The 26,752-nt window shown below is 42.6% G+C and overlaps 1 protein-coding gene across 1 annotated transcript in view; it reads left to right on the top strand.

Annotated features, from left to right (window-relative positions):
- Positions 1-530: 530 nt before the first annotated feature.
- Positions 531-26,752, top strand: part of LOC109872339 (NMDA receptor synaptonuclear signaling and neuronal migration factor) — a 40,784-nt gene continuing 14,562 nt past the window's right edge. The window contains exons 1-5 of the mRNA XM_031805816.1: positions 531-880; positions 10,785-10,846; positions 11,339-12,151; positions 13,675-13,747; positions 14,705-14,710. Of these exons, the coding sequence (XP_031661676.1) occupies positions 810-880; positions 10,785-10,846; positions 11,339-12,151; positions 13,675-13,747; positions 14,705-14,710 (1,025 nt within the window). The 5' untranslated portion in view covers positions 531-809. The remainder of the gene's footprint in view (positions 881-10,784; positions 10,847-11,338; positions 12,152-13,674; positions 13,748-14,704; positions 14,711-26,752) is intronic.

Genomic DNA, 26,752 nt, shown 5'->3' with positions numbered 1-26,752 from the left:
AAAACAGACCAAAAGGACATGGAAAAATGCTCAACCATTTAAGGTTCAAGACTTGCTGCCAATCCAATCTGTCCCCTATACATGTTAAATTGATGGGGCACTATAACACCACAGGAGTTCAATTGGTATGGCATTCTCCCTCACGGGTGCAACAAATATTGCTTCTTACAAGGCAGTCCTCAAAATACTCTATGTTAAGGAACTAACTGATTCAACTGAAGCGTGGTCGTCACTAGTTACCACAACCACAAAGTAATAAACCCCGCCCATTTCTACAATTTCTCTTCTTAAAATCTGATTTTAAACCTAACGTTAACCCTAACCACACTGCTAACATTACCCTTAACACAAATCTTAAATTAAGAGGAAGAAGCTAAACATTTTGGGGGGAATTTTTACAATATAGCCAATTTAGACTTTTTCGTTGTATTAACTAGTGGAAACCTTTTCACCACTAGTGGGTGTATAATAAAGGAGTACAACACCAGGGGCACGCAAGCAAGCGCGCGCTACGAACCGGGCACGTTTTCTGCTCTCTGAATCACTAGCGCTGTTCCTGCGCTCACAGTCACACACTACAAGCTTTCCATAGTTACCAAGAGATTTTTTAGATTGAACGTAATTGAGTAGGCTATGAAATTACAAAACTGGTTCATTTTTTTTTACAACTCAGGGTAAAGGGGGAGTTTTCCCATTTAAGAGTGGTTCCGCTTTACCTCCGTGTTTTCAACGAGCTTTTATTTCCTTCATATCTGATCGCCCATCAGTGTAATGATCTGGCTTTTTGCTCGTGTCGTTTCCACTTCAGCATGGGAACTGCAGTGTCCAAAAGGAAGACTTTAAGGAACGATGCAATATCTTCTGTGACCGCAAAAGTTAGGTGAGTGCCTGGCCGGGGGCTCCTCCGTAGCTGGCAGGTATAGTGATCAGATGCAGGGTGTAACCACCATGCTGATAACTGTTGGAATAGCGGTGTTGGTGAATAGCGACTCTGCTTTATTGTTCAAGCAGTAATTCCAAAAGAACGAAAACCTTTATAAACAATGATATATCAATGATAGCCTATCAAATGTGTTTCACTGTTTACTGTGGGGTTGTGTGATCAAATATCTGATTTGCAAAAGTATTTGCAATTATTTATTTCATTACATGGATAAATCTGCTATCATATCAGCCCATCATTCCTCGAATGTATTTTATTTTTAATGGGCTAGCTACAATGATAATGTATTTTCTTCAAGTCATTGAACAGCTATGGGAATTTGTAACAAATATGCTTTGAGCAATAAGAGTTAGTAAAACCACCGAGACATTTATTTTGTCGGCAATACTCCTTATTAGGGCGATTTTGCAACTATGTTAAGAAAAAAACGTGTTTTCTTTTACACATAAAAGTTGACACTAAAATAAGCTTAAACGTTTTGTTAATTTTTCAAATATGCTTTTTGAGTCATTTTCAAAAGTATTTTATTCCTGTATTCCACTGTTTCGGCATTGAGAAGGCAATTGTCCCACACCCTGACTTTAGATCTTCTGCTATGTATTTCAACATGAAAATGATTTGTAAATATTTAATGCACCTGGTTAGAAAAAGGAGTCAAATAAATGAAAGCTATATAGATTTGTTGTGTGTCCTAAGTCCTAAATATATATATATTGTTCTACAAAATACAGTTGTCCCACAATTTTATGTCATTACCATTACTTTGAACAAAACGATACATTATAGTGCTTTTATCATAAGTCACACATGAACTGGGAACTGACCGTGGAGAACAAGGATATGCCATGGAGAGTGTATTATATCATGTCTCCATCTTCAAGAAAAGCAACTTCGAATATGTCAAGATCTGAGAATAGTCTTTACAGCAAAGGCTCTAACTCATCTAGATTATCCTCTATTTGGCAAAAAAACACTTCATTTTGTTGTGGTTGGAATTTATAGCTGATCATATTAACCAAGTAAACCTCATGGTCTGGCAGGTAAATCCATAAATGTTGCAAATTGTCATTACCAACACTGTCACCAACGCCACAAAATGTGTCGGTAATGACAATTAACAGATTATTACCATTACAAGGTAGCGACTATTTGTATACCTTTAGTATAAAATGCTCAATAGTGCTTAGTAAATTATATTTGACTGTCTTTGTAGCAATCAATGATATTTTAGATATCGATTTCCACTCACTTACTGTACACAACTAAAGCAATGTATTACTGCCACACAGTCATTACCAACTTAATGTACACATATTTCCTAAGAAAAAATACATGTAAACATGAACTATCACACATCTGTCTACATCAAGTAGAAATATGTTCCCAATATAACTAATATAAAAATGATATCATAATTTGAACAAGAAATGACATTGTTGATGCTAGCCTCCGTGCAGGCATACAAGCACAGCCAGCAAAGGCCCATATCTATGGATTAAGGTATTCAAATCATTATTTATAAATGTGGTGGTACCAAAAACCTATAGTCAGATGAATCAAATAATCCAAAAAGCCATTATGTTTTTCAATCAGTTTTAAACTAAAACCGAATGTTTTATAATGCAACGGTAATGACATGTGTAGAGGGAAACAGAGAAAAATGGAGTGAAGTCCATGTATTGGCAAATAAAATGGTCACAGGCATTACCAGTTTATGGTTCCTGACAAAATGAGAAAATGATTTCTGTTAATGCATTTAAAAAAAACATGTTACATATGCCCATAATTGCAAAATCACCCATTTATCTACTGTAGGCTATTGTGTTGTAACTCAAGCAGTACCCTTTGTACAATCAAGCTTCTTAATGCCCAGTAGCCAAGGTGGGGTTATGGTATTTAACATATTTTGATAAGTTATTTACACTCCTAGAAAAAAGAGTTACAAAAGGGTTATTTGCGCAGGGATAGGCTTCTACCAATAACCATTTTGATCTGAAGAACCCATTTTGGAAGACAATGGCTCTTTGTAAGGCAAAGGGTTCTACCTAGAACATTTTACATCCTAAGAACCGTGTTTGGAAGAAAGGGTTATTTGATGATTCTTTTGGCAGGCAAGAAGGATTGTTTGGAAGGCAAGAAGGTTTCTACATAGAAGCATTTATCATATTTCCCAGCATGCTCTACTGCAGTGTGATCTTCAGAATTGTTTTTAATATCTGTGTTTTTGCATGTACATTGATTGATTAATTTTATGCTACACAAAGATAAATAGCATATCTTTTTTTTAACAAATCCAATTTGTTAGTATTATAGATGATTGAGGGAGTCTCAATATTCAGTCTTCTCTACCCTGGCAGCCATTCTGAATGCAGGTTGCGGGTGAATAAAAATTCCACTTGTTGGATATCCTATCTCTGTCTGGATTCCAATAGTAGTTTCACATCCCTTTGCAAGCCAGCATAATGTGATTTGCAGGCCTGATGTGGCCTCTAAACCAGGAGTTTCCTAACACCACTGTATTATGGGTATAACTTGGCCCTCTGAGAAAGGCATTGTGATATATGTAATGTATTGTCAGAAATCATTTTAAATTAAAGGCTAATAAGGCTGGTGGAACCATTCATAGAGGGTTCTAGGAAGAACCCTCCAAAGATAAAAGGGTTCTCTGTAGAACCCTTCATAGAGGGTTCTAGGAAGAACCTTTAGATGATAAAATTGTTATTGGTAGAACCCTTCATATCATATAGGGTTCTAGGCCGAACCCTTCGTAAAGGGTTCTAGGTACAACCATATACAGGGGGTTCTATGAAGAACCCTACATAAAGGGTTCTAGGGTGCTAGGTAGAAGCAAAGGCTTCTAGTTAGCACCAAAAAGGGTTCACCTATGGTAACAAACTGAAGAACCCTATATGTGTGAGTGTGTGATCTGATATGAAAAGGCATATGAAATGCTACCAATCAACTGCACACAAAATTGAATCCTAAACCCTTGATTTCCAAATGGCATGAAGCATGTAGGCAACAAAACATTTCGAAAAAGTTTCCATAATTTTTAAGCTTTCCAACCAACAGGCTCTGGCATCTATGGTGTACCAGAAAATGTATTTTACACGCTCTCCTTCTTTCTCTCTCTCTCTCTCTCTCTCTCTCTCTCTCTCTCTCTCTCTCTCTCTCTCTCTCTCTCTCTCTCTCTCTCTCTCTCTCTCTCTCTCTCTCTCTCTCTCTCTCTCTCTCTCTCTCTCTCTCTCTCTCTCTCTCTCTCTCTCTCTCTCTCTCTCTCTCTCTCTCTCTCTCTCTCTCTCTCTCTCTCTCACACACACACATCACAGAATGAAACATACTGACCTTTACATCCACTTACACAGCCTCAACCACATACACACACACTTTTGAGCTCTTTCTGTTATGCTCTGTCATACACACACTCACTCTATCTATCCCCCCTCTCTCTTTCTACCTCTCTCTCACTCTACCTCTCTCTACCTCTTTCTTTCTACCTCTCTCTCTACCTCTTTCTTTCTCCCTCTCTCTCGACCTCTCTCTCTACCACTCTCTCTTTCTACCTCTCTCTCTATCTCTCTCGATCTCTCTCTCTCACATACTCGCACACACAATCTCTTTCTGTCTCACACACTCTCATTCTCATCTCCTTCTCTGTTTCTCATCTTAGTCTTTCTGTCTCTCTCTAACACACACCGTCAATCAAACTGACCACATTATCAAAGACACATATTATTGGACTGAAGCTCAAGAGCTGTGTTTTCCACTTTTTCTATGACAGATTTCGAGACGTGTTCCAGACTCTTCAGAAAGCAATCACCCTTAACTTTAGTGTTCACTTTAAACACTATGATGGTATAAGTTCCATGAGTTATGGACTTTTTTTATTTTTTTTACCAAACTGTAGATAGACTATAAAATCAATCGATGTCATGGTGGTGTGGTTTTACATCACTTCTGCCTCAGAATCACAATCACTGTCTGATTAGTCTCCAGCAGCAGCGACTAAACATTGAAGGTCACTTTGGACACACTTGTTCTGACAATTACTCCGTGTTACCCAGGACATATCTTGTTTACTGCTAGAATAAAGTTTAAAATGGGTAACAAGGTGAGGACACAGACAGGATACCGTCTACGTCTTTATTCTGGTATGTTCTATTATTATTATTATGCTGGACTGGACGGTTGCTGGAAACAGAACTGAGAGTGGTTTCAGCCAAGAGGTATATTTATGCCCTCAAGGTAAATGGACTAATATGTGTACCTGAAAATGCACTGGAGCAAAATATTGATATATTTGGCCTGGTAACATTAGAATAAGTGCATACTTGGCTACACTGGGTATTTTAGTAGAGTTAGGAGGACAATAATTGCAGGCGGCTTGAAGTTAGCTTTCTCTGGCCATGCAAGTCAATAGAACTCCAGAAGTGTTGACGACACTGTTTCATCTGTTGTACAGTGTCATTTCATGGCTCTACTCATCATACCAGGCAGAATGTATTGTGTGGCCACTTGCAGAGCAGTGCTGACCAGTGACTGTATGGCTGAACACAGCAGAGCGAGCACAGTGGAGGTTAGCTCCATTACACTCACGATTAGCCCTTTCTGGTTATTACTGCGCATCTTGGCTTCTCTCCTAATTATTCTACATCCACATTACAGGCCTGAAACGCATCTGGTGCCATGGCATTGATGTGAGGAATAGCTGGTTCAGCAGCCTCTTGGTGTATTCCATTAGGATATTGTACATTGGCGTTGGGGTGGGTGCGTCCAAACTGGCACCTTATTCCCTATATAGTCAACTACTTTTGACCAGAGCCCTTTAGTCAAAAGTAGCACACTATGTAGGGACTAGGGTGCCAGTTCGGGCGCAATCTTTGTATTACACAGTCACAAGCTGCCCTAGTGCTGAACCTACAGCCACTTCTGACAGAGAGGTAATTGTCTGCCTGACACCTAGTGTTTATTGTCTGAATCTCAGGCCATCTCAGTACTAATGTATCTTAATTAAGCCACCGGCCTTTTCACCCAACCTGTGTTCAATTTTCTCTCTGTGCTCTCAGGCAGTCAGAGGGACACAGAGCGATATCCAGAGAGGACAAATACTTTAGACTAGGGCTCCCAGATGAAAATAGAGTGGGTGATCTCTCTCTCTCCCTCCCTATCACCCCCCCCCCTCCTCTCTGTATGGCAGGGATTACAGTGCAGAGGGGATGTATCTGTGGTATCTAGCTGCTGTAATTACTCTGATTACAGCCTGTAGAGGGAGCCTGGACTGGAATGACACAGGGAGACAGTGATCCTGTACAGTGGAGGCTGCCTGGCCCTCATTGATCTGAGTAATTACGCCCATGTTACTGTTGCGCCAACGGCAGACGGAACAGCCGAATGGAACGCAGGACACAGCGGGTCAGAAACTAACGCTGCACACCGGGCCGGCTACGGCGCTCGCGCTCAGCATAACTCATCATGTTATGCAAAGTAGGGCTGAGGTTGCGTTCCAAATGGCACCCTGTCCCCAATAGAGGCCCTGGTCAAACCTAGTGCACTATGTAGGGAACACGGTGCCGTAGGCTGAGACTGTCTTGCGTGTGGTCAAAATACTGATTAAGCTTACTTGGCGTTAACTACCCAGTGATTTCCTACATCTGGTGTTGTTGTTGTTTTTGTTTAATCCAATTACAAAGCAATCATTCTTACGGACTCTGATAAACATCAATTTAATCACCTAAGAACCTCAGTGTAGAGAGTGAAACGGAGAAAGCGGCCAGCAGGTACTTTGAAGGCCTGCCAAATTAGAGATTTCCATTTGACTCCCAGAGAGAAAGAGAGAGAGGGAGAGAGAGAGAGAAAGGGAGAGAGAGAGGGAGCGAGAGAGAGAGCAATTGAGGACAAGAAACTAAGACGCTAAGTGGCCAACTCGATATTTGTTGTGTCATCTTGTCATTTCACTCTATTGGATGTATTTGTATTGGAGAGAGAACACAGTCGAGAAGAGAAGGCGAGAGAGAGACCTTTTATTTTACCCTTATTTACACCGTTTTTTTTATCATTGAGATAACATCTCTTTTCCAAGAGAGACCTGGTCCAATAGCAGCAGAGGGAAAGAGGGGGAGAGAGGAAGACAGAGGGAAAGGTGAGAGAGAGGGGGGATGGAGGGAGAGAGGGAAGGTGAGAAAGATGGGGAGAGGGAGATATATAGGGTGTCTCATAAAGAGGTCATCCTCTCAGTTAGGAGATCTGTGATGAGATTCAGTGGCTGAGCAGGAACACTCTGTGCCCCTCTTTCCCAAATGACTCTAACACATTATAAAAGAGCCCGGTTTGGTGTCAATGAGACACCCAGTAACTGGGCTACACTCATGATTTCACTAAGACACCCAGGGCCAGAACACCGAAGGCTGGCTTTTTGACACAGATAGGAAAAGTGGCTTCAGACTGTCACTTCAGGCACTACCTCATTGAGCTGAATTTTTCTTTCTTCATGTCTAAGGGCCAGGATTCCTTTCTGATTACCTGATGAAGAACAACTCTGTGCTTATAACTAGGGCCTATAGTTTATCCTGGGCAGGTTACCCTACTCATGTCCTCTATTACGGCCCATAATGCATTTTTTCGTCACAGCCCTCTGCATACACATCAGTATGATGTATTTACATTGCACCGCACTGTATGTATATGTTCCGAGGCACAGCAGCGGGATGTGTGGGCTTGGCTACACTATTCCTGCCTGACCACACCACTGCATACATGAGTGTGTTTACTTCCCTATACATCACAGCACCACAGACAAAAGCAAAGGCGTTTGCTTTGCTTTCACAGAACATGCCATTTGGGTTTACATCACTTTTCTTAAATAATCTTCTCCACTTTCTTACTTCAATATGCATGATTGCAATCCGAGGTGAGCTAGGAACAGGGAGATATCAGTTGGTGTTGTATTGGACCTTTGTAGTGCCACAAAGAGATTGGCTCCATGCCAGTTTGTCCTCTGGAAGTGGTTGTTGTGAATGTGTTTTGTCATCCCCGTTACCTTTTTACACACATCCCTTTAGAATGTGTATCAGAAGGAGTGGAGCCAGAGAGATAAGGGATGATAGCATTCTCTCCTCTCCCTCTCTCTACCAGTTGCTGGGACTTTTCAGGGCAGGTTGTTGTTTTTTGGGATGAAGCGATTTCCACTAGATGTGCCAGCTGCAGAGTCAAAATTAGCTAGCCTATATATATATCAGAAACATTTATGAAAACACAAATGAGCTTTTTGGTCTTCATTTAAGGTTAGGTTTAGGCATAAGGTTAGCAGTGTGGTTAAGGTTAGGGTTAGGCATAAGGTTAGCAGTGTGGTTAAGGTTAGGGTTAGGCATAAAGTTAGCAGTGTGGTAAGGGTTAGGCATAAGGTTAGCAGTGTGGTTAGGGTTAGGCATAAGGTTAGCAGTGTGGTTAAGGTTAGGGTTAAGCATAATGTTAGCAGTGTGGTTAAGGTTAGGGTTAGGCATAAAGTTAGCAGTGTGGTATGGGTTAGTTATAACATTAGCAGTGTGGTTAGGGTTAAGCATAAGGTTAGCAGTGCGGTTAAGGTTAGGGTTAGGCATAAGGTTAGCAGTGTGGTTAAGGTTAGGGTTAATCATAAGGTTAGCAGTGCGGTTAAGGTTAGGGTTAGGCATAAGGTTAGCAGTGTGGTTAAGGTTAGGGTTAATCATAAGGTTAGCAGTGTGGTTAAGGTTAGGCATAAGGTTAACAGTGTGGTTAAGGTTTGTGTTAAGCATAAGGTTAGCAGTGTGGTTAAGGTTAGGGTTAGGCATAAAGTTAGCAGTGTGGTAAGGGTTAGGCATAAGGTTAGCAGTGTGGTTAGGTTTAGGTATAACATTAGCAGTGTGGTTAAGGTTAGGGTTTGGTTTAAAATGGGATTTTATGACTTTGTACCTGTGCCAACTAGTGACTACAGAGCTGCCTCCAGTACATGAGTCATCCCAATAAATGCCAACCTGCATTTTCAGGGGGAGAGCTGCTACACGTGCTGCCTCATATTTAATTAGTTTGAGTGTGTGTGTTGTAGCAGGGAGAGGGCCATGGCTACAACAACAAAGCAATCCCATTTCATAGCAGCATCCCCCGGAGATGTGTACAGACTGCACAACGCCAGCCAGCACCACTGACTGGGGGAGGATTAAAGCCCTGTGTATCTATGTAGGTGTGTGTGTGTGCGCGCATGTATGCGTGTCATATGTGTGTAACTATGTACGCACATGCTCTACTTGTGTTAGCCTATATCCTCTGTGTCTCTAGCAAATATTATGTGCAGTCTGCATAGCTATGTGGGCGTGCTTAGAAATGTGTTTGTAGAAATGTGTTTGTAGAAATGTGTTTGCGTTCGAAAGTTTATCTAATTACCAGTATTAAACCACTTAGTACTGCTAACCATGTTTTTTTTCTTTTGCCTATTAAGAGAGCAAGAACAATAGCTCTAGCCACTAAATAAAACATTTCCACATTTTAAGGGAAAGGGAATTGGGAAATATATATATTTTTTAATGATGTTGAAGAATTAAAATGAAATGTATGGTAATATTTCATAACCCACCCTATTAGGTTTTAAGTATTCATAAAGATGTTCCGTATGAAATCCTTTGTCAGAGGGTTGGTCATGGAGCCGCAGATTGTGCAGGCTTTTGTTCCTGCCCAGCACTTAAAACCTGATTCAACAATGGTCTTGATTGTTAGTTCAATCTGGTATTTTAGCACTGAGCTGGAATAAAATGTCTGCACAGTTAACAGCCTTCACATGACCATATCTGAAGCACTGTTCACATGTTTGTGTCCCAAATGGCACCCTATTCCCTATATAGGTCCACTACCTCTTACCAAAGCCCCGTGGCCCATGATGAAAAGTAGTGCGCTGTTAGGAAATACTGTAGGGTGCCATATGGAAGACACATTTGTCACCACAGTCTAAAACCGAATGAAATGACCCTGCTACTGTGTGTGGTACAGTACATGGGAGATCGTATTAGGAAGTATTAAACCCGGTGAAGAGAATTGCACGCAGCTTTGGTTTTGTATTGCAAATCTATCCCCAGGCCCATGCTAAGAAACCGTAGGGGAGATTGAATTTGTGACATGTGAAAGGAGTGCTTTTAAGTTTTACGAAGGTAACGATTGAATTCATGTACATACTCAGCCTCCCACGTCCCTCTTCTAACGCTCCATGCCCAGTGCTCCCCACGCGACTACGTGTGTTTGTGTGTGTGTGCGTGCATGTGTGTGTGTGTCTGTGCTTGTCTGTGTGTGTGTATTTGTGTATATGTGTGTGCAAGCGTGAGGAATCATATCAAACCTGTCTGGAACACACTGCATATTGGATTTCACCTTCTGTAGGAGAGAATAATGGCCACTGTGTAGAACACGGACCATGAAAATTTTTGCGATGTATAGATCGACTAGCAGCGTGAAGTGACCTTCTCGAGTAGTTTCGGCTTAAGAAGACAGTTCCATAGGGAAATCAGAGTAAAGCCAAGTCAATGAGACAAATGTTCAGGTCTAATCAATGATTGCGCAAGGCAATCATAAAACATTGTTTGCGTCGCAAATGGAACCCTATTTCCTATAAAGTGCACTACTTTTAACCAGAACCCTATGGGCTCTGGTCAAAAGTAGTACACTATAGGGAATCTGAAGCTATTTGGGACGTAGCTAGCTACTGAGTAGGAGACGCCTTGAAATAGTGAATCACTCTCAGTTGGAGTCAGCAGGAAGGCTCACGGTGAGAGGCAGGCAGGCAGGCAGGCAGGCTGCCAGTGGTCCAGTGCTAATCAGTGTTGTGTTGTGCTTCTTTTTGCAGAGCAGCCAGAGCTTTTGGAGATTATCTGTCTCACACACACCCTGAGAACCGTGCCGGCTCAGGTAGGCAACGTCTTCACCTGTGCCCAGCCTCATCTGGTAGCCTATATCTCAACCTCATCTAGTACATTTCCAAGGACTTTCCTCATCACATGGCTTCATATTTCGTGTAACCTTCCACATCACTCGGCCTTCCTCTCATCTCACTGTATAGCAGTTAGAAGCAGAGAATGCTCTGAAAATTTGACCACATTATTGGCATATTTTACTGTGAGAGGGTATATCTTCCCAAGGCCCAGGACCAGGCAAGTCTGCCAAACCCCTTCTATCCTTCAACTTATCCTCTTAAAGTCTCTCCCAATTCCCCTTCGCCGTCATCCATCTCTTCACATCTCATTCCCCCTCTCATCTCCCAAAAGCTTTCTTGGCTCCCTGATGTTTGCTCAAATGTTGCCAAGGCCTTGAGATCAAAAGACAAACAGCTCATCTCTTCGCCCTCTCTCTCTCTCTCTTTCCCCCCTCTCTCTCTCACTCTCTCTCTCTCTCTCTCTCCAGATCACCTGCTGTCTGATACCTTTATCGGCCAAGACACAGACTCCCCTGACCTCAGTCGTCTCCACAACAACCTGCACCCTCAGAATCAGCCCCAGGCCCACAGTCTCCAGTCACAGCCCAGCACCCTGCATCCCCAGTCCAGCTGTCTCCATCCCCAGCCCAGCACCCTGCATCCCCAGTCCAGCTGTCTCCATCCCCAGCCCAGCACCCTGCAGCCAGATAGTTTGCAGTCCACAGGACCGTCCAAGCGCAGGCTCTCAGCAGGGCGCAGCTTCTCCTTTGAGCAGCAGCCTCCTCCCAGGTCCACTGAGGGAAGTCTGACGGGCCTGAAGCCAGCTGCCCAGCGGGTCTACACCATCACCAGGGAGGGAGGCATGCTAGGGGGCCAAGGCAGCGAGGAGAGCCTGGAGCTGGAGGTGCTGAAGCAGCCCCTGTCCCCTCCTCCCTCCTCCAACCAGCCCTCGTACTCCAATCCACAACCACCAGGCAGCAAATACCAACACGGCGGCGGTGGTGGTGGCAACCATCACCGTGGCAACCATAACCATGGCCCACAGAACCACAGGTCCCAGTCCCAGCCCCTGCAGAGCTCGGGGAGCGCCCATAACATCCGGGACTGGGGGGTGCGGAGGGGGGGCTCGCGGGAGGACTGCACCCCAGAGTCTGTGACCTGCATCAGGGCCCCATGTCAGAGCCAGCGCTCCCTGGATCTGGAGACGTCCCAGCAAGACGGAGGCAAACAAAGGAAGAAGCTGGAGAGGATGTACAGCGAAGACCGAGACAGAGACAGACAAGGCTCTGCTGAGGAGAGAGGTGAGGAGGAGGGGGAGGGAAGAATGGAGGGGAGTGGGGCCTTAGGTGTCTATATATCTCTTTATCGCCATCCCTTGTCCACTATGATAAGATTGATTTGGAACAGAATGTTTTTCTCAAACGCAAAGCGTTTGGAATCTGTATCGATGAAACTGCCATGTCCGTTTGTAATATTACAACAACAATGATGTTCCTTCAAACTGTGGGGCCCGCGGAGGTACTGCAGGGGGCCCGCAGCTAAATCTTAATCTCAATCACACCTACTCATTCCAGGGTTTTTCTTTATTTTTACTAATAATAGTAAAGACATTAAAACTATGAAATAACACATAGGGAATCATGTAGTAACCAAGAAAATGTTAAACAAATCAAATATTTTATATTTGAGATTCTTCAAAGTAGCCTCCCTTTGCCTTGATTACAGTTTTGCACACTCTTAGCATTCTCTCAACCAGCTTCATGAGGTAGTCACCTGGAATGCAGGTGTGCTTAAAAGTACATTTGTGGAATTTGTGTTTGAGCCAATCTCAAATATAAAATCTATTTTGATTTGTTTAACTTTTTTTTTTGTTACTACATGATTCCATATATCTTCCATATATCTTATTTCATAGTTTTGATGTCTTCACTATTATTCTACAATGTAGAAAATAGTAAAAATAAAGAAAAACCCTTGAATGAGTAGGTGTACTATATACTGGTACTATATACTATATACTGTAAAAATATATATAAACTCATCATTATTTTTATTTTTTATGAATATTACTAACAACAGATTAAATGCATTTTGGCCAAGAGATCTGTGGAATAAGTGTAGAGTGAGTGATACAATAAAATGTAATATTATTCAACTAGAATAATAATAATGTTCTTAACCCTGGGTTAACATGAGCCTGGGAGGCTCACAGGGATTTTGGTATCCACAGTACACCAATTGGGGCGGCAGGGAAGCCTAGTGGTTAGAGCGTTGGACCAGTAACCGGAAGGTTGCAAGTTCAAACCCCTGAGCTGACAAGGTACAAATCTGTCGTTCTGCCCCCGAACAGGCAGTTAACCCACTGTTCCTAGGCTGTCATTGAAAATAAGAATTTGTTCTTAACTGACTTGCCTAGTTAAATAAAGGTAAAATAATTTTTTTATAACTCAATACTTCTTGTATTCCCCAACAATCTTTATTTTTCATAAATTCACTGTATTTTAAGCTTTAAAACACCAAAGTTTTCTATCTGCCTCATGGAAAAATGTGTAGAATTGCAGGATATTAACGTTAAAGCTGCAACAACCCAAAATCAACAACCCAAAAAGGCGAGCCTTTAAAATGTTCTTTCCCAGGGCCCGAGACTTGGTTTGAAGGGGTACCTGACTAATTTACTATCAAAAAAGGGGTCCCCGGACCCCAAAAAGTTTGAGAACGGATCTCAGCTCTAACATTGTATGAAGCATGGTAACTGCTGAGAGAGAACAACAGTTGGAGTCTTATGTTGTGGGATAAACTGCTGCTTTGTTTCCTTGGTATGTAGAGGACAACCCTAATAGCTGGTTCCCCAAAGAGAATATGTTCAGCTTCCAGACGGCAACCACAACAATGCAGGCGTGAGTATAGGATACGCCCAGTCCAGATATAACACACTCCTAACGAACATGACATGGCTTCCTCAAGAGTTCCGTGTTCTCAACACGGATCTAAAGATAGATGAGAGTTCAGAGTGCCTCCCAAATATGCACCGGATTCCCAACAGTATATAGTGCTCTATAAAGGGAAAAGGGTGCCATTTGAGACGTTTTGACTCCTTCACATGGCTCTACCTTGGACACAGTTGGAGGCCAGTAGTTTCAGAGGCTCTGTCATGCAGTACAGAAGGGCTAATGACTGTGCAAGGCCTTCGGACCTTGGGCACTGTGTGTTGCATGAGCAGGTTCATTAGTCTACACACATACACACACACGAGGCACGCGCGCACACACACACACGCACGCGCACGCACGCACGCACGCACACTGCTGACTGCTTAATTATCACCTGTCTGGTTGAACTAGTAATTACGGCCCACACACACCCTGCACTCCCAGCACGCCACTGTCATTCTCCCTGCTCCCTCTCTCACTCCACTCATCTCTCCACTCATCTCCTATCTGGCCGTCCCCCTGGATCCCACACTCTCTCTCCATCGCTCCCTCTCTGTGCACATCTGTCAACGTCTTTGTTTATTTTTCTTCTCCATCTGTCGCTGTCCCTCCTGTCCTCTGCGTCATCTGTCCCCCCCTCATTACTCCCCATGGAGGCCCTGCACTTTATCCCCTATATAGTGCTGTACTTTTGACCAGGACCCATAGGGCTCTGGTGAAAAGTAGTGCACTATATAGGGAATAGGGTGCCATTTGTGATGCACACAGTGTCCTTGACTGAAATATCATATGATTGACAGCTAGCTCTCCCAAACGTATATCTCTCTGTCAAGTTCTTTATTTATTACTAAAGTGTCTTAACTTGATTCTCCTCTCTTTCCTTCCCTTCCGCCACACGGCCTGCACCAACTCCTGCGCCTACAGTATATCGTGAGTAACTCTCTCTTTCTCTCACTCCTTCTCTGTGCCCCTCAGACAACTCACTGTTAAACTCTTGGCTATGTCTCCCTGTGTGCTATTACCCACTGTATCCTTCATCCTTATTAACCCCTCTTAACCCCCCCCCCCTCCCCCCTGCTGTACTGAGTGTTCGATGTTACGGAAAAACATCAACAGTATCCAAAGCTCCAATGAATAAACAATACATATTCTGCACAATCGGTCTAAATTGTAAATAAGTGCAGATTGAATTCTCACTATAACAGTATAGCTGGTATTAAATTGTATTGTAATCTACGGATCAACAATGCAGAACATAAAAGACACAGTACTGTAGCACAATGAGTCACACTAGAGATGGTAATGTAGTGTTCTGTTCCTCTGTAGCCAGGGTCATGACACACACACACACCCCTCTCCACACTGACGTTGTTTTAAGTTTGGTTTCGTCAGTTCATTCGGTGCAACAAAAGGACGACTGACTCTTCAAAAGGACGCATTCGGGAAGGAACAAAGAATTGCCTAGAGCAATATAGGCTTACTGTAGTTACGCAATATTGTATAATACACAAGTGCACAAGTGTAATGAAAAGTACACACTGTAGGTGGTCTCAAGAAAAGGCCATTATGCGACTCATTGTTTTAGTGGTGCCCGTCTAGATAGAAGTAGATCGCAACTGACACCCTATTCCCTATATAGGGCACTACCTTGGTCAAAAGTAGAGTACTATGAAGGAAATAGGTTCCCATTTGGGACGCATTGAGAGTGAATGGATTATATTTCATAATTATGCAATAAGGCACAAGAGACCATGCTATGTGCTGAATACAGTCACGGGTAAATGCTGTTGTTCAGCCCGATGCGACGCGAAAGGCCAGCCAACCCATTTAACTTAGACTGTATTCTGCACATAGCACGGTCTCGAGTGCCTTATTGCTTCTATAAAACTGTTACCAACATATAAAATGTAAATAAATGACACATTTTCATTAACTTTATCTTGATAATTCAGTTCATACTATTGAAGTATTCCTTTAGACGAAAGAGTCCGGCAATGTTGTTAGGGAAAAACACTGGTTGTTCTTTCTATACTTCTAACAAACAATTGTTGCTAAACTAGCTAGCTAGCCTATAGCTTATTTAGTTATGTCTGCTAACTTTTAAGATGTTTTGTTCTCATTAATCTGTACATTGCCATTTATTGTACATCCACTATAAAAGTGTCCCATGTCGCCTGGTACATTGTCTCCAGGAACAGTATCCATTATCTTCCTCTTTTCTGCCGGAGTGGTGTACCAGGCGACACAGAACACTTTTTTTAGTGGATGGACGATAAATGGCAATGTACAGAGCGTTAGCAGACATAACTAGGCTAGCTGTAGGCTAGCTAGTTATCCAGTTTAGCTAGCATAGTCCCAGTTGGTATTAGATATAACGTTGCGCCCCCTCCCGCCTGTGGGGAAAACAACCTGTGGTTACCTAGGTTACCCCATTGGTGCACAGCAAAAACTTCACCTTTTTCGAATGCAATTTTTTTGTTGTCTCCTTGTTTTAGTTAATTACAAAGCTAAATGTAAGAAAAGGGCAACACGTTTAAAGATTACTTCTCAACGTTGCCTGCTCTCGAGCATTCTCACTACATACAATTGTAGGCATGTGGGGCTTCCCTCATGCCCCTTTTAATGACGGTGCTGTGAGTGAGTGACTGCTAGCTAGCTACCAACAGTAGCATTAAGCTAGCCAAGACCAACACAAACAGACTATACAGCTACAAGTAGTAAGTGGAGTTTCAAGCAGACCAGACTAAACAAGTTAAATGTATTGTTATTTTAATGTTGGTAACCGTTTTATTAAAGCAATAAAGCACTTGAGACCATGCTATGTGCTGAATTCTGTCACCGGTAAATGGGTTGACTTCGGGCCAAACAACGCAATTTACTTGTAACTATATTCAGCATATAGCACAAGTCTTTTGGGCCTTATTTCTTAATTGTGCACTGTCCAGTATACATAGAACAGGTTGTGAAGTCATTTGTTTTGTAATCCTCATTTGTAGTTATTAGTTTATACCACAGCATACAGCAGTCTAGTTTATGCACAGTAGGCAACACACACAAACACACACACACCCACAGACAGTTCTCATCATCTGTGTGACAGGCAGTGATTGACCCCAGTGCGTAGAATATGGATAGCATCTGTCACACATGATGGTTACTCTTTTTGGCACCCTGTCACAACATATATCCATTTAGGAGGTACACACAAACACAATTGCTGTCTTGGTGGTATCCTTATGTGTGTGTTTGCAGTGTGTGTCGTGTACAACAAGCACCTGTGCTGCTGGCTCTAACCCACTAGCCACTAACCAGTGCTAACCCTGTGATGGCTAATTCTCTGTGGCGTGGATCCCCGCTCACTAACGCCTTCTAACCCTGCACTCACAAACCCAGACCCTCACTTCTGACCTCTGAGCCCTGACCCCGTTAACACTGTGACGTCCCAGCAGGGCATTCCGGTGCATTGCTGAGAGAAAGAGGAGGAAACGAGAACAGGAGGCAACCTCTACTATAACAGAGACTGAGAGGTACCTTCCATGTCTGACCTGGCTGCCCTGTACACAGTGCTGTAGTGTGGTGTGGCCCCCGCCCCAACAACCCCTGCGCAGACACACACGTGCACACACACAGACGCACAGGCACCCTCTAACATTGTTGTTGTGCCCCCCCTCACCCTCACACCCTGTCCGTCAGACCAACTCTAATGATCGACCATGTCTCAGTAGCCTCTCACTGTTCCAGGTAGCGTGATCATACAACACTTTGCCTAAGAGCCAGACAGTTGACTCCAGAAGTCAATAATGATTGGTGTGCGTGAGTGTCTGGGTTGCTGTCTGTGCATGGATGGGCTGGCGGTAAAGGAGGAAAGCTAGTGTCTTTCTCACCAACTCAAACCCAGCTCAGAAGTTGCGCACTACAGTATATATGGAATAGGGTTCCATTTGGGAGACAGCCTAGCTGTACTACTGTAGATGGGACCAGGAGCTGGGTTTGCATTGGTGAGACTGACACTGCTACAACAGCTTGTCAACATTTTAGTTCCTTAGGCCTGGCGGCTGTGCGACAATGGGCAGTGGTGTGTAACCGTGGCAATGAATCAATGTATGAACATTTACAGCATGACATTGGCATGACAGTTTTAATCAGTGTTAAACACCGAGCTGCTGCAGTGCACACCGTGTGACTGTGTTCATGGAGACTGGACTGTAACTCACTTCTCTGCCGGACAGCGTTGTGTGGCTGTGACTGTATGAATCATGTGTCACAGTGTAGCTCTTACAGGATAAAGGGTACAATAAATTGTCGGTGTATTCAGTGCACCAGGGTTCTCATGTGTTGCAGAGGAGTATGGACAGTGTTTCATTGTATCAATTTGGTTCAATTTATTATATTCAGATTAAAGGAACACATATGGATGGGTGGAGATTGGACTGAGAAGTTTGTATATGAAGAGTAACGCACGCACGCTAATACACACGTGCACACACACCAAAACTCCCCTCATTAATTTAGGTCTGGAGGAGGTGCTCTCTCTTGCTCGCTCGCTCTCTCTCTCTCTCTTTCATCACTGAGTCATTTCAGGGAGTGCATCGTACTGTCACAGGCACCCAGTTGATTTGTGTAAGAGACCGTGACAGTATTTTATTTGTAAACCAGCTGTCTAGAAAACACACGTTAGCTTTAGCTTGATATCTAACACGCAAACCGTTAGGCTGCCGTTACACGATGCAACTTGCACACAATTTGAGTCTTTTGCAACTGAGTTTTTTCTTGATTGCTTCGCGAAGCACCCCCCTGCAACTAATCTGTAACTTGGTTGCATCCAATTAAAACTTTTCAACAGCCAATCAAAACAAACACGTTTGTCACATGATCCATTCGACGGTTCGGAATCCTGACCCAGTTCAAATCAAATCAAATCAAATTTATTTATATAGCCCTTCGTACATCAGCTGATATCTCAAAGTGCTGTACAGAAACCCAGCCTAAAACCCCAAACAGCAAGCAATGCAGGTGGAGAAGCACACTGAGCACACAGTTGTCATGTCAACACACAGCTGTCAGTGCTGCGCAGAACAACCCTCTACCAAGGTTGACAGAACAAAGACAATCACAGCAGGAGATGTTTAAGTGATAATGCCCTTGAAGACGGTGTTTGGAGGATATATTGGCACGGGTGTTAGGCCCGAGACAAAGTTGAGCTTAACAACACCCGTGCCAATATATCCTCCAAACATCAGTTTTATACAACAGGTTACCAACATATTCAAATAATGACTGACATATTTTCATCAAAAAAAAATCATACTATTTCATCCTTCCATAAGATATATTCCCGACACAAATCTAGGGTTGCTACCCAAGCCGGCTGGTCGTTCGTTCTATCGGTTCGGTTGCTAGAGACGCGACCCAGTCATTCGTTCTAAATGTTCCATTGCCATACTGGCTGGCAACATTCTTATCCCTTGCTTGCTAGCTAGCCAACTACGGCTAACTTACAGTCACGTCAAAAAGTGCAGGCAGAATAACAGCAAAGTAGCTGCATTTGCATTTGTTTAACCCTCTGTGGCATGGTGTTTCCCTCAGGCAACAAGCTACCTTTTTGTACCTCACACCACCCCTTTCATTTTTTTTTAAATAAAAAAATATAGATATATTTTCTAACATGTCTGTGTCCAATGAAATGAGGGGCTGAAGTGAGTGTGGCCTTTTGTCTGGGGGTGGAGCAGTCCTTTCACAAAGCCACATGGGACACAGGCCCACCAATTGGTAAGATAAAATCACTTTTTAACATGTTTAAATTCAAATAACTTCATGTAAAAAAATATATATGCATGTGCAGGAGTATGTAAAGAAGTATGTTTGATTGTTTAAATACTTATTTTGTTTTTATTTATATACTAAAACTGTGTTTTTGGTTCGTTGCCTCAGGGCAACATTGTGCCGTTAGACCACTGTTGTTCGGGCCATATCATGCTAAAGTGTGGAGATGTGCTCGGATGCATAATTATGACCATGGTCAATATTTTTACTTTACTATCTACTGATACTTACAGGAAATGGACACAAGAACGTTTTATGGGCAGAAGGAACATAATCGAGCAGTTAGGGTCATTCCCGCTGACAGTGAGGACAGTGAGCTTGAGGAGAGTCAGGAAGAGTGGATTCTGGAAGTTATTGTAGGGCAGTCAAATCTATATGCGATACAATGTAATGTAAACAAGCCCCTTAACCTCACTCCAAAAGAATTGGAGCAGTTCCTGGGTATTGTGGTGTACATTGTTTGGTTTACCAGGCAACTTCATGTTTTGGAACAAAGCCTGCCGAGTGTCCCAAGTAGCTGACACCATGATACTGAATAGATGGGAGGCCATCAAAAAATCCCTGAGGTTGACAGTTGGGATCTGAAGTGAAAGATTATCGCCAAAGTCCCCTGCCCTGCTGTGTACAACAAGAATATGGGTGGGGTGGATCTGCTCGACTCACTGTACCAGGACAAAATCAGATCAAAGAAGTGTTACCGCCGGCTGGTCTTCCACTTCCTGGATATGATCATCGTGACCACCTGGCTGCTCTACCAAAGAGATTGTGAAGGCACTGGCATGAGAAAGAAGGAACAAATGAAGCTGTATACCTTCAAGTCATACATTGCAAAAGTGGAAAGAGTCTGGAGCGCGAGAAATGTTGTCCCAGTTCCACAATTGCTGGTGAGGTATGAGGAGAAGAGGAGAAAAGAACCCGCTGCTCCAATTCCAGTCCCTGATGTGCACCTGGATGCCACAGCCCACTGAAAAGAAGGGGAGATGCAAGGTACCAGGGTGCACAGGTACACCAAAAGCCAAGTGCCAGAAATGTGATGTCCACCTCTGTTTCACATCCACCAGCATCTGCTTCCTGAGGTTCCACACAGAATTGGAAATCAGAGTGTGCTTTGTCAAAAAGAGAAACACTGATTCAAATAATAACCCACACAAACACACATTCAGACACACTGAAACACACACACACTTGCACATATACCCGCACACATAGGCTAACCCCTCCACACACACACACACACACACACACACACACACACACACACACACACACACACACACACACACACACACACACACACACACACACACACACACACACACACACACACACTCATTTGGATGTTAGTTTATTTGATTGTTTGATGTTTTGACTTTGAAGCTTCTTATTGTGATTGACTGGAACTATTTGTGGTTGATGTTTGTCTAAATTAAACTTGTTCTAATGCATATATTGCTTGTTTTCCTTATTCCACTTATCATACGTACTATAGAAAACCTTGGTGTTTTAGCAAGAAACCAATATCTGTTTGGGGGACGACGACGACAAATTTTATGATGGATATATTATCAGGGACCCCGAAGCTCCCCAAAAACCGGGTGAAATATTTTTTTGCCCCAAAAATAAAAAGTCATGCCATAGAGGGTTAAGCTGTTTTCCAGAGACATTTATTTGGATACATCCATAACAATGAGCTAATGAGGCATGCTTTCGCCTGGAAAATGTGCTCACTCATCAGGACACTGATGTTCAGAGGCCAACAACACAGCTAACACAATCGCTTCAAGCTGGAAAGACTGCAAACTAGCTGCACTTAGTTTCTTTTGACATTTTTTCAATTACATTTCTTTGTGGCTATCCATAAAAATGATGCCAGCAGATTCATGATTTCGACTGGTTGAGAAACGTTGCCTGCCTGTATCTGTCTCATCCCGAATCCCGACACTATGGGACAGCTGGACATCGAATTAGAATATTGAAACAATGTTGCAAATATCGGAGAGACAGACAGTAGGGTTTTTACAAATCTCCACTGTTGAAATGGGGTGAGTTTAGAATTCTCAAACAATATGACAGAAGCATCTTCAATTTGATTGGCTGTTCCATGCAATTTTAATCGCATTTGAGTTGCTTCATGTAACAGCAAAGTTACTTGAGATGATGCCACTTGCAACTAAAATTGCATGATAGTTGCTTTGTGTAACCCCAGGCTTAGGCAACAGTCTCAATAAAGGTATTTCCGTTATAAATTGGACACAGCAGAATGCACAACATTAGTTATAATTTATGAGTGTTTCTTCCAACATATTTGTCTTAACTATGGCATTCATACTACAACAGTATAGAGAGCGATTCAGTAATGCGTGCTGGATAACACGTGGGAACAAATACCTAACTTTGAGAGAGTCCTCTTAAACAAAGACAAGCTACGACAGCGCTAAAAGGGTCTTAACATGCATGCACAATAGCATCACGTGTCAAGTAAACATTCATGAATTATGGATAATTTTTTTTTAGGCTTGTTTCTCTTCTTCCACTCTGTTCCACTTACATTTAGGGCTGTTTCTTTTCTCTGTTTCCCCTCATCCTTTTCCCTCTCTACTTCCTCCTTTAAAGCAGGCAGTGTTTGTGGGTAAACTGACGACAGCAACTCTCTCACGCACACGCACGCACGCGCGCGCACACGCACGCACACACGCACGCACGCACACACACACACACACACACACACACACACACACACACACACACACACACACACACACACACACACACACACACACACACACACACACACACACACACACACACACACACACACACACACCCATATGCATAATGCCTGTGTTTGATCCACAACATGAATCAGAACCATGGATATGTGTATACCAGACAGCTGTGTAGAGCGAGAGACAAGGGAACAAGGGATGAAGTAGGTTGAAGAGAAGAGGAGAAGTAGTGAGGGATGAGAGGGAGGGCAGTATTCAAATTCAAAGTCTAATTTCAACTTCTAAGTTAGAGAGGAAGAGGAGGTTAAGCACACATAACTTGCACCTTAAGCCATACCAGTGGCGATTTTAGCATGTAAGTCTTTTTGGGGACAGTTTATTTTTATTTTTAGATGCATGCCAGCAAAGCCACTAAACAACACAACACTAAACAATACAGTAATGTTTTAATTTTTCAATTTTTTATTTCGCCTTTATTTAACCAGGTAGGCTAGTTGAGAACAAGTTTTAATTTACAACTGTGACCTGGCCAAGATAAAGCAAAGCAGTGCAACACAAACAACAACACAGAGTTACACATGGAATAAACAAACATACAGTCAATAATGCAATTAGAAAAAGTATATATACAGTGTGTGCAAATGAGGTAGGATAAGGGAGGTAAGGCAATAAATAGGCCATAGTGGTGAAATAATTACAATATAGCAATTAAACACTGGAGTGATAGATGTGCAGAAGATGAATGTGCAAGTAGAGATACTGGGGTGCAAAGGAGCAAAAAAGGTAAATAACAGTATGGGGATAAGGTAGTTGGATGGGCTATATTTACAGATGGGCTATGTACAGGTGCAGTGATCTGTGAGCTGCTCTGACAGCTGGTGCTTAAAGTTAGTGAGGGAGATGATGAGTCTCCAGCTTCAGTGATTTTTACAGTTCGTTCCAGTCATTGGCAGCAAAGAACTGGAAGGAAAGGCGGCCAAAGAAATAATTGGCTTTGGGGGTGACCAGTGAAATATACCTGCTGGAGCGCGTACTACTATGCTGCTATGGGGACTAGTGAGCTGAGATAAGGCGGGGCTTTACCTAGCAAAGATTTATAGATGACCTGGAGCCAGTGGGTTTGGCGATGAATATGAAGTGAGGGCCAGCCAACGAGAGCATACAGGTCGCAGTGGTGGGTAGTATATGGGGCTTTGGTGACAAAACGGATGGCACTGTGATAGACTGCATCCAATTTGCTGAGTAGAGTGTTGGAGGCTATTTTGTAAATGACATCGCTGAAGTCAAGGTTCAGTAGGATAGTCAGATTTACGAGGGTATGTTTGGCAGCATGAGTGACGGATGCTTTGTTGTGGCATAGGAAGCCGATTCTAGATGTAATTTTGGATTGGAGATGCTTAATGTGAGTCTGGAAGGAGAGTTTACAGTCTAAACAGACACCTAGGTATTTGTGGTTGTCCACATATTTTAAGTCAGAACCGTCCAGAGTAGTGATGCTTGACGGGCGGGCAGGTGCAGGCAGCGATCGGCTGAAGAGCATGCATTTAGTTTTACTCGCATTTAAGAGCAATTGGAGGCCACGGAAGGAGAGCTGTATGGCATTGAAGCTCGTTTGGAGGTTAGTTAACACAGTGTCCTAAGAAGGGCCAAAAGTATACAGAATCGTGTTGTCTGCGTAGAGGTGGATCAGAGAATCACCAGCAGCAAGAGCAACATCATTGATGTATACAGAGAAGAGAGTCGGACCGGGAATTGAACCCTAATTAATTGCACTATAAAGGTGATTAAAGGTGCCCACAAACTGTTAGGGCCTACAAAAAGTTGTCCCAACAGCAGAGCTTTCTTTTCAGCACCATGGAGTGAATCCTTACCACCACCACACCTGGTTATCAGCGGAGCCTTGTCTGGCAGTGAAACTGTTCATTCAGCCTCATTTACTACTTTAAAAACTTGCTTAAACAAATGTGGTTTCTACTGACAATTAAGATGTACAAACTATGGCATAATGGGACGACGAGCAGATAAGAGGCAATCCGTAATTCCGATTAAGACATTAATGAGGGAGCTAGACAACAAAACCCCCGTTTTGCCCGGGTTTGAAGCGGCCAGCTGTCTAGTGATTTTAGTGCAGCATTTGATTCACCTTGTTATGCTGTGCTGACTTGAACAGGAAGATGGCGCGGCAGTCCTTCTGGTGGGCAAATTTCGTCATCAAACTTTGTCATCAAAGTCTGGCATTCTCTGGATTGATGGTGCTCTCAAGACAATTGGGAACTTGGAAAAAAACAAGGTTGAATCAGGATGTCTGATCTTCAGGTCGTAGCTCTAGAAAGTGTCCCGAGTTCCCAACTTGGAATTCCGAGTTGGATGACCGACCGTTCAAAACATATTATTTTCCCAGTCTGAGCTTTTTTTTTTTTTTGAGTTCCCAGTTGTCTTGAACTCACTGAAGTGTGAGATTTCCCAGTTCTGAGTTTCCAGTCTTTTTTTTACGCGCCAGAAGTCATACTAGATTGACAGCATGGCCAATGTATTCAACCTTTTAGGCTAATAATAGCCTAAACAAACCATTATAGCACCATTATTAACTTTACATGCTTGCGCCACCATTATCTTAGGCTATATTGTTGAGCATTTGACACAATATAAAACTCACTACAATGCAAAACCCAAACGTACCTCTTTTACTGAACTAATTTGATCCAAATCTACCCCTGATGCAGTGCTGACCTCCTTAATCCTCCGTTTTGCCTGGGGTTGAAGCGGCCAGCTGTCTAATTCCCTGTCCTTGAGCTGATGTAGTAACTGCTGTGCTCACCGGGGGTGAGATATAAACAACTCATTCACTTGTGCTGTATTCAAACTTTTCTGGCCCATGGTGTTGCTTATAAATGTTTATCCTTTTGAAATGCATATTTAATTGGTCACTGCAAATGTAATTGGTCATTGCAAATGTATGGAAGCTTGCTAAACTGTGCCCTATTCCGAACAACAGCAAAGAACCCATTACTCCTGCCAATAGTCGACCAATTAGTATGCTCCCTTCACTAAGTAAGATATTGGAGGGTTTTGTGAGTAGACACATATGGGAGTACATGGAAAAGTATGATCTGATTACAGCCAATCAGCATGCTGTTCGCAAAAACCATTCCATTACCACTGCATTGGTTGACATGACTGACCAGAGGCTCAATGCTATGGATAATGGCAGGTTTGTGGGTGTACTATTTTTAGATTTCAGTGCAGCATTTGATTTAGTGGATCATAAAATTATTTTGACACAATTGTTGCATTATGGTTTTAAGGAGGTAGCATTGAATTGGGTACAGTCATATCTAACTGACAGGAAACAGTCCACCTATAACAATGGTTAATTTTCTTCCCCTCATGCTTTAAACTATGGAATACCGCAGGGCAGCTTCCTTGGGCCACTACTTTACTTGATATATACCAACGACCTTCCTTATGCCTTATCTGAAACTCAAGCTACTATATTTACAGATTATACTATAATTTATGCAGCAAGACAATCGGTTCAACAGGTACAGCAAGCTCTACAAGTAGAGTTGGAAAATATCAGGAGGTGGGAACAAACTCGTTTTAAACACCAAGAAAACCAAATGTATGTTGGTCTGTTCCACCAAGAAAAGGCCAACACAGCATGGGAATACCATTAAGTATGGGGGGAGTACAAATTGAGAAAGTGGCAGAAACCAAACTACTAGGAGTGCAGCTAGACAACTGCTTATCATGGTTGTCTCAAATAACTCATCTATGTTAAAATAAATATTAAAGCTGCATGCATGATCAGAAGGATAGCTACATATTTAACGGGAAAGATTCTTAACCCAAGCATTCATTGAGAGTCAGGTGAACTACTGTCGTGTGGTCTGGGGAAATGCATCAGCAAGTGAAATTAGGAGACTGCAGAATGCACAGAAGAAAGCAGCAAGGATTGTTTTAAGGTGGACATATGGTTCTTCTGTTGTAGTCATTGCGCAATGCTCTGGTTGGTCATCAATCAACAAGATAATTGAAAAAACATTCTTATTTTATTTCATAATATACACCATTTTAAACGGCAAAACTCTATTCACAACAGTATTCAATGGTAAGAGACCGGAATTCAGTCAATTCTAGGAATAGATTGTCCACCATCTATGTGTTATCCAGACAGAAAAGACTGTTCGAGTATTTATCTGATCAATATGTTAGTGCGTTATGTCTGTTTGTAACAGTGTGTTATATGTGAAAATGTGATCATATTATAAATTGTATTTTAATGTTTAAGGACTCTTTGAAGATTAGTCCAAATGAGGACTAAAAGATATCCTAATCAAATCAAATCAAAATCCTTTTAAGCTTGGAAAAGAGATGCTTAAACGTAGACTTGGACCACACACTCACTCCACTGAATAACAGG

This window comes from Oncorhynchus kisutch, linkage group LG3, assembly GCF_002021735.2.
Source record: "Oncorhynchus kisutch isolate 150728-3 linkage group LG3, Okis_V2, whole genome shotgun sequence".
Taxonomy (NCBI): domain Eukaryota; kingdom Metazoa; phylum Chordata; class Actinopteri; order Salmoniformes; family Salmonidae; genus Oncorhynchus; species Oncorhynchus kisutch.
The sequence above is the reverse complement of the archived record's forward strand: the minus strand, read 5'-3'. Positions and strand labels throughout refer to the sequence as shown.